Source organism: Armigeres subalbatus, chromosome 3, assembly GCF_024139115.2.
Source record: "Armigeres subalbatus isolate Guangzhou_Male chromosome 3, GZ_Asu_2, whole genome shotgun sequence".
Taxonomy (NCBI): domain Eukaryota; kingdom Metazoa; phylum Arthropoda; class Insecta; order Diptera; family Culicidae; genus Armigeres; species Armigeres subalbatus.
The window spans coordinates 102,331,805-102,343,551 of NC_085141.1; the positions used below are offsets into that span (position 1 = coordinate 102,331,805).

The 11,747-nt window shown below is 41.9% G+C and overlaps 1 protein-coding gene across 2 annotated transcripts in view; it reads left to right on the top strand.

Annotated features, from left to right (window-relative positions):
* Nucleotides 1-11,285, top strand: part of LOC134226299 (putative mediator of RNA polymerase II transcription subunit 26) — a 55,802-nt gene extending 44,517 nt beyond the window's left edge. For both annotated transcript variants that reach the window (XM_062706986.1, XM_062706987.1), the window contains exons 2-3: nt 8,794-9,077; nt 9,150-11,285. In XM_062706986.1, the coding sequence (XP_062562970.1) occupies nt 8,794-9,077; nt 9,150-10,773 (1,908 nt within the window). In that variant the 3' untranslated portion in view covers nt 10,774-11,285. The remainder of the gene's footprint in view (nt 1-8,793; nt 9,078-9,149) is intronic.
* The last annotated feature ends 462 nt before the right edge of the window (nt 11,286-11,747 follow it).

An 11,747-nucleotide genomic window follows, 5' to 3' on the forward strand; every position in this document is an offset into this window, starting at 1 on the left:
AGGTCAGGGATCCTCCAGTTATTTGGTTATGCCGACGACATAACTTTGAGAAGATGGAGGAAGACTACATCAGACTGAAGGGTGAAGCTGGTAGCAGTCAGGAAAATTCTGAATAAATTTGTATATAGTTTTGGTTTATAAGGTAGATTGTAAGAACTTTTATCTTTCAATCGCACTAATTTTTTGAGATTTGTGCTAACGTAAGAACTGTATCACACATACAAAACGCGACGCGAGACTGGACACAATACTTATGGTTCTTACAAACGAAATAGGATTTTAAAATTTACCTTTTTGTCGACCGGTTTCGGGCTCGATGTTGCCCATCTACAGGACGTGGTCCAACTGGTTACAAATTGGGACGATTACACTTTTGTACTTGGCACAGTACACGTCAAAAAGAGATGGCATTCACATTATTTTTTGTTTCGTCAAGTTGAAAAGGGATGATGATATTGGTGCTTCATCTTCATTCATTAGCGGCTGTTCAGCGGTGGCAATGTACAAGGACTCCCAGGCGTTAAGTTGAGAATACTTTCGAAAGCATTTTTTTAGCTTGGCTTGCTTCCAATCTATAGTGTGGTTCTGGTCACTAGTGTGTGCTGCCACGCTCGAGTCATGGAACCTGTCGTTGTCAACTGCATTCTTATGTTCTTTTAAATGAACCTTCAGTTTTCGGCGTGTTTGACCAATATACACTGCAGGGCAGTCTTGGCATGGAATTTCGTATATGCCAGACATTTCTTCCCTCGGAATCGTATCTTTTAAAGCACATAAACGATCCTTCAAAGTGTTCCCACTTTTATAGACTGCCTGGAAACCATGCTGCTTTAGGGTAGCCTGAACAGCGTTTGTCACTTTCGGGTAGAAGGGTAAGCTTATTCTTCTAACCTCTTCCTTTTCGAGCTGAAGTTTAGTGGCGTTCTGACGGTGTTTTTTCCTTTCGTGTTTTTCGAGGATTTTACGAACGAATTCGTCATCGTATCCGTACAACCTAGCTGCTTCGTGGATCTTTATTTTCTCCGCTTCAAAATCTATCTTCTCCATTGGTATGCTGAACAACCGGTGCGTCATCGAGTGAAAAGCGGCTTGTTTTTGTGCACCAAAATTGTTTGATTCCGATACGATATACCGATCGGTAGATGTGGGTTTACGGTAAATGCCAAATTTCAGTGTGTTGTCTTCCTTTCTGGTTATTAAAAGATCCAGAAAAGGAAGATTTCCTTCATGTTCCTTCTCAACAGTGAACTTGATTGTTGTGTGTTTGCAATTTTCTAACCCAAACTCGACGCTTCTCCCCAACGTACGGAAAATCCTCGACAACCGTCTACTGGTTGGAAGTGGACTGGTTCGTCAACAAACCGGTCTGAGGGGGCCTAGGGGACCTCCCCGTGAACGAAGTCCACCAGCCGGTTCTATAAACTACCGGCGAAGCAGCGTGCAACCGCTATCGCCTCGGCTTCATTAAGGAGTGATCACCGGCCGTAAACAAGCCGGGAGCGTCGACTCCACCGGCAGGTCATCGACCGGGTCAGTAAAACAACAACCCAAACCGATATGTGTTACCAAACCTTTTTGATTGGAGGGCGGCGTCCGTAAGGGGCGCTGCGGAGGAAAGTTTTTTTGTGCCAGTCGTAAACTGATGACCCAAATGTGCTGCTAGAGCCGAATTAAATTTCGCGAGTCGGAAAGCCTGTCGACTATCGCGTGTGTTCGAAATCACGTACCCGCGAAAATATGCGTGCGTGAGCCGTTTTAGCCACCACCAAAATTTCTGTCGAGTAGCAGGAGCGCAGACTAGTCAGCAACGCAGCTGCAATGAGTAGTGACGTCACAGATACAAGACAGAAAGCACAGAACAAGAGAAACGAAGGAGAGCTAGGGAATATAAATTCGAGAAGAACACTTCGAAGACGAAGCACATGATAGAGAGAGGTTCAAGAGAGGACAACGAGAACAACCCACCACGAGTTTGCATCGGTGGTGATGACATTAAGGTGAACGAAGAATTCGTGTACTTGGGCTCACTAATGACTGCCGAAAATGATACCAGCAGAGCAGAGAAATTCGGAGACGCATCGTGGCTGGAAACCTTACATGCTTTGGACACCGCAAGACGCTACAAATGAATAGAGGTCGCCGCCGTACCAAACTGACTATCTACAAAACGCTCATTAGACCGGTACTCCTCTACGGACACGAGACCTGGACGATGCTCGTGGAGGACCAACGTGCACTTGGAGTTTTCGAAAGAAAAGTGCTGCGTACCATCTATGGTGGGTGCAGATGGCGGACGTTACGCGGAGAAGGCGAATGAGTTGCATCAGCTGTTGGGAGAACTATTCATCGTTCACACTGCGAAAAACGAGCCGGGCACGTAGCCAGAATGTCAGAAAGTAATCCGGTAAAAATTCGACAACGTTCTCGACAACGATCCGACGGGCACAAGAAGCCGAGGTGCGCAGCGAGCAAGGTGGAAAACGATGTGCAGCCTTGGACCGAACTGAATAGAGAAAACTTTTATGCTTTACGCAGGCCACTCCGGCCTTAGTCTGAGAAATGAAGGAATGGCAATGCTCGTGGATGTCGGACCTCACTTAACATGGCTTTTTCGAAGTGTGTAGTAGGATAAGTTTCATATATTGGTAGTTTTTCCGGCTGTTTCGAATTTTCTGGGGACCGAAGGTTTCCTGGATAATTTTGGAAAATTGGAAACACGAAGGAAACACAATTTGCCATGCAATATAGAAAGCATTTCCCGCGAAAATTCAACGTACTTTCTGGAAATTCCTACGAATATGCTGGAAATTCCTAAGAATTTTTCGTGGATATTTGAAAGAATTTCCTGGGGAATGCGGAGAAATTTTCAATGAAATATCAAGAATTTGCTTGTGGAAATTCAAACGAATTTTACGTTGGGAATGCGGAGGATTCAAAAGTGGAAATTCAAAGGAATTTCGAGAAAAAATGTTTAGGAATTGCCGTGGGAAAACAGAAAGAATTTTCTTTGAAAATCGAAGGAATATCGAAAAATATCGAATGATTTGTCATTGCAAAACCAAAGAAAATTGTCATGTAAAGCGTGCCCATGAAAATTTGTAAGAATTTCCGAGAAAATTCAGAGAAATTTTCGGTTCAACTCAAAGGAATTTTCTTTGGAAATTAGTAGAAATTCGGAGCAATGAATAGTAAAAATTCGATTTCCGTGAAAATTGTTGAATTTTCAGAAAAACTGCAAAGGAATTTGCCTTAGAGATTCGAATAGATAAATAATGGACACGTTTTATTTGGATCATTGCTACAAAAATAACTGTGGGCAGTTTCAAAACTACCGTCCGAAACACAAGAAATCAAGCTTTTTTTCCTTCGATACCGATTCCATGGAACCAGACGATCCAAAACACAAAAAAAAACAGTCTGGAACGACATCCGCGGAATTCATACCTTCAATTTGGTTGGTTCTTCTTCTCTTCTTATTGGCATTACATCCCCACACTGGGACAGAGCCGCCTCGCAGCTTAGTGTTCACTAAGCACTTCCTCAGTTATTAACTGCGAGGTTTCTAAGCCAGGTTACCATTTTTGCATTCGTATATCATGAGGCTAGCACGATGATACTTTTATGCCCAGGGAAGTCGAGACAATTTCCAATCCGAAAATTGCCTAGACCGGCACCGGGAAAGTTGGTTCTATTCAATTTGAAAATTGGTTAGAAAATGAACTTTTGGCAGCGAATTGAAGTTGAGGTCATTTTTGACCCGCTAATGCACTTAGTGTCACTTTTTTCAATGTTCTAAGAAAGTTTTTTTTTATATCTTTATTAGTCTCCCTAATTCACCCCTAAAAAGTTAATAATAGGAAGAAGGACTATTCGGGCAGCTCTTCCTAATACCGTCCGCAACGTTTATAACTCGGCCACGTTCCAACCATACGACCTGATTTTTTGTACATAACTGACCGGGGTCTGCCAAATGACACCAAGCGCCATCAAAAAATTACCTTTTTTACCTAGGGGATTTGGTTCTAAATCATCTTTGAGTCCAGAACTTGCGATCTACAGCCACGACACAAACTTTTTTCGTCACTCCAAGCTTGCATAGGCATTCAACCATGTCCATAACATATTCCAGAAGATCAAGAGACATGGTGAGATGGTTTTTGAGATATCCTGGGTCATCCAAACCGTCCATGAGTCCACAACATGCGATCTACAGCCACGACACTTGCTTTTTCGTCAATCCAAACTTGGATATGCATGTAATAATCACATACATATAGCAGCGTTGGAAAAAGATTTCTTAGCAACTGTAGATCTCTCGTTAAAAGTATAGTTAAGAAGAGCTAGAATATCCAAAACTATATAACGATGTCTGTAGAATTCCAAGAGATGCGATGCAGATCTTCTTCTTCTATCTTCTATATAATAAAAATGAAATGGTCTGTGTTCGTATCCGCATAACTCGAAAACGGCTATATAGATTTTCTTCATTTCTTCAGCAAATATGTTCGTCATCGTTTCCGACGGGTTTATATGATATTTCCTCATGCGAGAAACACAAATAAGGTAGAGCAAATCTTGAAAAACTGAAATTAACAATCGTATGCAAATTTTGCATGGGTTGTTCTCAACGCGCACTTTCTACCGGGTCGACTAGTAATTGAATATTTATCAAAAGCTTGAGTAGTGGAAAAAGTCATGGCTACAACTGTTGACTGCACCTCAAGGATAGTTTGGATGACTTAGAACATTTATACTATCTACCGATCCATTTTATACTTCCAAGAGATGTAACGGGTGTGATTGAACTCGTATCAAAACAAATAGTGATCGCACGTTATGAACACAAAAACAGTGTGGATTTATCAGAATATATCTTTTTACAATAGATGTGATGAACAGAGTTGATCAAGACATTGAATGGCAAAAAACGCTAGTTTGCAAGCTTAAGAACGTACATAGATTATGTGCTACAAGACAGTGTTACAGTTGTAAAATAAATGGTCGATGAGAAGACCAGTTCGAATGTAGAAAATAAGGAAAGCAAAATATCGATAAGAAAAACATAAACACCCCTAAACCGTAAACGCAAAATATCATTGCGATCGTATCTGTGACGTGCTGAGCCGCAACGTCAACAAAGATCCGGTCAGGAGAAAATTGTCTGAAAAGTACCTCCTTCGCAAGCAGAAGCACTTGCGCTACCCGTGCAGCTTTGTATTTTCCCGGACAGCAGTGTGAAGTGCAGATCTAAATTTGCAGAACACGACAAGGGCAGGCTCAGCCATCGTAACACCCGGATAACTCGTTCTTATCAGTAGAACCGCTTTAATTCTGCTAAGTGCATCGTTGGAACATCGCGCACGGAATTATAACCCCAAAGCGATCAGGTGCGGCCTGGTGACGATTGGCAGATATTCGCCTCATTGCCTCCGTAGAGCGCATCGCGTAAAAAACCGGCACTAGTGCCTCGCTACAACCAAAATCACCACCATAGCCCGCCGCACACCACAACCCAATTCTGATCTATACGATCAAGAATTCCGAAAGAGCTTGAGAACCAACGAGATCTTACTCAACGAGAAGGTGCATTTCGGAAAAAGGCCCCTCCACAGGGTTAGCGCTGCGCAACATGATTGGCGGAACGATTTCTAATCAATGTTTCTCGACAGGGCTTTATTTAGCATCCTCAGATTGCGATTTCACCGTCGCGGGTTCAGAGTGGGCGATATCCGGTGCAGTACGCTATTAGGCGAGAGCGCTTAGGCCGTGTCATCGATTGCCTGGCGATACACCGGGTGCTACGGACGGGGAGCCACAAAACCGAAAATTCGATCTCGAAGCGTCAGAGGATACGGTGAACGTTGCCACGAACACCGGCGAGCAGCAAACCAACCATTGTTAGTGGTCGAAGTTAGAGTCCTATAAGAAGAGTAACGTCATGTGTTACGTTTGACAGGTCTCCTGCTCGTTTGGAACGCGCATTTGTATGGAAATGACAGACGATTCTGTTCCAATTCTGACACTTGACGACACTGTTATTATAGTCACTGTAGTCGAAGTGAACGCAGGACCATCGATCTCACATCGAGGAGCGGCAGTCGTCGTCGCTATAGAGTTGGGTACCAGCGTCGCGAATCAGCATGTTCGTCCGGGAGTACATCGGCCAGCACGTCACTAGCGTCCCGCTGCTCAGGGGGAGAGGCATATCCCAGTAGCGGCGCACTTAAATTCGGTGAGCAAACCAGTTGCATTTGTTAAGTTCTAAACACTAGATTAAGTCTAACCAGAGTAGGGACAGCTAGGCTCTGTTTAATGAGCAATAAATATGTTTGTATGATGCACTAAATATGGGTCGCGCATATTCATTTTGTTTGTGATCATCCCTGCTGAGAGGGAAGAGTCAAGGGTAAGAGAACAACAGTTTGGATGACCTAAAATTTTCCAAGTATCGCAATTTTAAGCCAGGAGATCTCCTAGGAGCTGTAATGGGTACAACTGAATGCATATTAAAGCTTTGAGGACTGAAAAAATACTTTATTGTAGCTGTAGATCTCCAGTCTCCGAACTCAAGGACAGTTTGAATGGCCCAGAATATCTCAAAACTATCTCACGATATCTATTGACCTCCTAGGAGCTGTAATGGATTCAACTGAATGTATTGAAACTTTGAGGACTGAAAAAAGATTTTATTGTAGCCAGGGATATGGTGCGGCACAAAACTCTTTGCGTGCAGCACGCGTTGTTAGGAGCAAGCCCTTCCAGATCGAAAAAGCCGAGTAAGTGCGGATCGTGGGCATGGACATAGGACATAGGACGTGGACGTAGGATTTTCAATGTGCGTATTTACTTCTCATCCTATAGATCGCATCGCTAAGTGAGTTCAGATAGAATATCCTGTATAACTAACACAATATCCTATCTCAAGATAATCGTGGAGATGCAGAGGTATTTAGTAGCAACGAGAGTCGGACTAACAATCCTTCCCCTCCTATATGACCGTAAGGACGTGGCAGGCGCCGTTATTGATTGAAAATATTTGAGCCACCGAAACGTTTACATTGAGAATGGATAGCTAACCCTAAACTCTATTCATTTGATTATTTGTACAATTCCACAAGTTCAGGTCAATCACGGAGTAGCAACTACGAATTGTACGGTCGTGATATTCATGCTCATGCTCATGCCAGGCTGAAGGCACAATTCAGGGTTTTTGCTAGTATTTTTACTACGAATTGCACTCGTTCCCGGAAGAACTATTGAAGAAAGTCATGAAAAAACTTTATAAAAAATCTCTAGAGAAATCGCTGAAGGTAATCATAATGAAATCACTGAAGAAAGTTTTAAAGGAATCTTAGGTGAATCTGCTCATAGTATTGCTGAAGAATTTCCTGAAAAAAATTATAAGGAACTCTTGAAGAAGTTCCTGAAGAGATTCTTGAGGAACTTTCGAAGGGATGCTTTAAAAACTCTGGAATTTTCAGAAGTTTCGAAGGATTTTTTCAAATTTATGATGGATCTCTGTAGAATTTTATAGAATTTCCAAGAGAGCCTCATTCCAAATCAAGTCACATAAAAAATATTAATTAAAGCAAACAACAAAAGTTTTAGCTATCTTTCTCGATACATTACAGTGTAAAAAATAATAGCGTTCTTGATATAAATTATGATAACCCCTTTTAGTGCACAAGAAAAGCAGACATTTAAATCGTAACTATTGTTTGGAGGAAAATTTTGGATAACGCCGATCCGATCCGACGCCGAAAGCAACCGCGCCGCCGCCGTAAGATAAATGCACTCACGCCGCCGTTTGTTCAAAGTAGATCGGCGCACAGGTCTAACCGCGAATAACACCAAACCACCGTTAGGTTAATTTTGCTACCGCTAGACTTTTTATCTAATTTCGTTGTCAAAACATAGTATTAGCAATATAAGAGCAAATTATATTAAATTGTTGGACACATATGATATAAACATTTTTTAATTTTTCAATAACTTATTTCTCCTGTCATAAGACGAGTTTATAAATCCCATTGAATTCCACCACTTAATTGTATCTTGACAGATAAGTATTTCGACCTCAACAGTAAGGCCGTCTTCAGTGTCTCGTACTTGACTCGACTTACTGACGAGACACTGAAGTAGGCCTTACTGTTGAGGTCGAAATACGTATCTGTCAAGATACAATTAAGTGGTGGAATTCAATGGGATTGTATAAACTCGTCTTATGACAGGTGAAAACATTCCACTAAAAAGCTCAAAATAATTTTCTTATCAACTTATTTCTGGTTTAAGAGTATGCTCCGAACAGTAGTACACTGACCCTACATATATGGGTCACTTTGTAGCAATAATTAGTAATTCCAATTTGCATGTTAGTTAAATGGAAATGACTTATATTAATGTGTGGCCCATGATTGTGGGGCCAGTGTATGTGCGTATTGTCGTTTTACCAATTTTTAGCATCATCTTTTACCACCAAATTTTTGCAGCATGCAGTCAAACGCCAATCGAAGGCTGAAGACGGATTAAGGGAGGAAGGATATATAAGGCCGCTTAGTAATACTGCTTCTTCCGCTTTAGATGTTGGTGTTATCCTTATTGGATCGAGAGACACATTTCATTCACAAAAATTGTGCAAATAATTCGCACACATCTCCCTTAAAATAATTTATGACACCAAAGATTAACCTTCAGAATAGTAATCAACCAGTTGGCACTTTACTTTTTTGTATTTTTATCTCATTTTCTTATCTAACTTCTACTTACACAATTTTAAATATTGCCTCGCTTCAGTTGACGGTGCTGGTATCGTTATCGGCTCTGCAGACAGCAGCCGCCAACAAAGAGAAGAAACCAGAAAAACGGCCTACCAAGAAAGCATCTTCAAAAAAGCCGACCAAAACACCGAAATCCATTGTCGAGGAGTTCACCGGCTTGCCACCAGAAGACATTGACTTCATAAAGGAACTAGACAAACAGTTCAACGAAGCCGGAGGAAACAAATTGAAAATCAAAGTTCAACGAGACAACAGTTCCGATACTAGAAGTAGTAAACGAACTATTGACGGGGAACTGGGGTTTGTTGCTTCGAAAGAATACCCAAACTTTGAAGACGGATAATGCAATATATTTCTTTCCATTTTTTCTAGATATGGCCATTACAGTAACCAGTATGGAGGAGGGTACCATTTTTCCAAGCAGAAATATATGTTGTATCCCTACGCCCAGCATAACGGTCACTTGAAAGCTACGCACTCCACTGAGGAAACAGTCACCGAGTTAGAAATAACACCATCGCACAGCTATGAATTGAAACCCATCGAAGAAGTCTACCAAGTCTATCCCGATGGTCACTATCAGCAGACGACACGCGATCAGCAGTACTACGGACAACAGCAGCAGCATCACCAACAACAAGACGATGATATTCCTACGATTGTGCTGAAGATTCCTGGACCTGCTAAGTACGCTCAGCATTTACAGTCTCTTTTGCAACAATATTTGGAGGTTCGTGCTGCTCAGTTGTACAAGGAATTCCAAGAACAAGAATACCAACATCAGCAACAGGTAATCGCCCAACAGCAACAGTTGTTGGTCCAACAGCAGCAACAGCATCAACACTACCAGCAGCAACATCACGGTCACCAACACCAGGTTTATCAAGCACATCCCACGAAATATAGCCAACCTGACCCATATCAGACTGAAGAAGTCTACCTTACTGGCCATGGGAAGTTCCTACCTGTAAATGGTCACTATTATGAATCACCAAGAAATCGTCCAACACAACCATCTTATCATAAACCGGTGGTTACTCCAACCCACATTGCCTATCACAGCTCTCCTGAACCAGACCATCAAGCCTACGAATATGAAACTTATCACCAGCATCATCCAGTCGCTCAACAACAACATCAACAGATCCAATATCAGTACGTTCATCAACAGGCACCAACTGCCCATGAAGAACAGCAGGAGCAATACGTGTACCAGAAGCCAGCAGTAAACTTCGTTACCCCAACTCCCGATCATGATGATCCTGAAGAGCACTACCACCAACAAATTCCACCGAAATATCAGAATTTTGCCCAGTACCATGCCCAACACAAACCGCAACAACATGAACCGGAGGAATACCTCCCGGAGCCAAAATTGGTCGAGAACTATCCCAGCGACAAGCACACTCGAGTCATTTACAAAGGCCAATCCCTCAAGGCCCAACTCCAGCAAGCCTCTGAGGATCACCCCGAATACACTGCTCAACACCAGGTCACCGAACAATCCGAAGAGCACGATCACCAGCAACAGTACGTCTACCAAGCCGTATACCCATCACAGACACCATATCTAGAGAACAAAGCCTTCATCGAACCAGTGACCGCGGAAGCGATCAACGACCTACATAACCATGGTTCATCTCCGGCACCGGAAATCGAATCATCCTACAATGCCGAACAGATCGTTGCCATCACCCAGAAGCCGAAAAGTCTTTACAACTATCACGCCAATACGCCCCGTTCCAACTCTGGCCACAGAATGCATGCCACCAGATCAGCTGGCAGTGGTGGCAGCAGCAAGTCTAGCTCCAACCGTAGCTCACCATTGTCGTCCAGTTCCAGCAGTAGCAGCAAGGCATCTATCAAACGGGATGCTCCCTATACTGAGGAGCAGTTCAAAAAAGTCAACAAGATGATTCATCGAATGAAGAAGAAGACCCACATTTTGGACACGACCACAGCCCGGAGTGAGGCCAATACCAAAAACAGTAAATAGGTGCACACAGGAAGCCTCGGCTTTTCGATGTAAATGTATCGTTAGTTGCGCAGATCTAACATGTAGGAAATTATTATTTAAATTATTAATCCTGTGAAGTTCGAAGAAAAGAGTGAAATGAGAGCGCCCAAGGTATTCGAACAAAGTAAAATGAGAGGAATTAGGGTGTAGTATGCTGCCATAATGGTTGTCCCTTGAAAAGCTGTTCTCTTCCTGATTGCTGCCTACTGTCGGGAACGCTCTGAAGCAGTCAGTTCATCATGATGGAAACGAAAATAATGCACGTGGAAGACTACGGCCATGCTTCGTGGGAGCGAAATTTGTAAATTGATTGATATTCGAACAGACTTTATCCGTCATACTCAAGCCAACAAATGCTCATGTTTGTCGTAGATAGTCAAACGATTCTCTCGGATTAGGACGAAGAGTTGACGTTTATACAGTATTTAGTTGCCTAGCTGTAATTACTAAACAGATTAAGTAAATAAAAACAATAAAATACATTATATTGACTTGGTTTATTATTGTGCCGAAAAGTACGATTTTCGAAGAGGAAATTACTGAAAATCTTTTTAATAAATATGTAGCTGTCTAAATAATAAACTAGGAAACTCACGGCGAGTGTATGGGGGACCTTTAGGACAAAAAAAAATGACTAAAAATCGCTAAAACAATCACTAAGTGAAAATTTAGCTCTTCAGCCTTCATCTCGTGACTATTTGAAATAAATCTACCGAGGGGTCAGGAACAACTTTTTTTTCTCCCTGAAACGGAACTTTTTAGTTGGAAAACCATCAATTATTTACCGCGTTCCCTATTAAATGAGATTCAGGGTAGAACCATTGAAGTTTTGTAAAGGATTTTCAAAAGTATACATTCCATGAAAAATGTTTACAGATTAGAATGTAGTTAACCAATAAACGAAAATCATACTCCAAATACATTTTCTTGTAAAAAAAACACTTTTTTTTAAA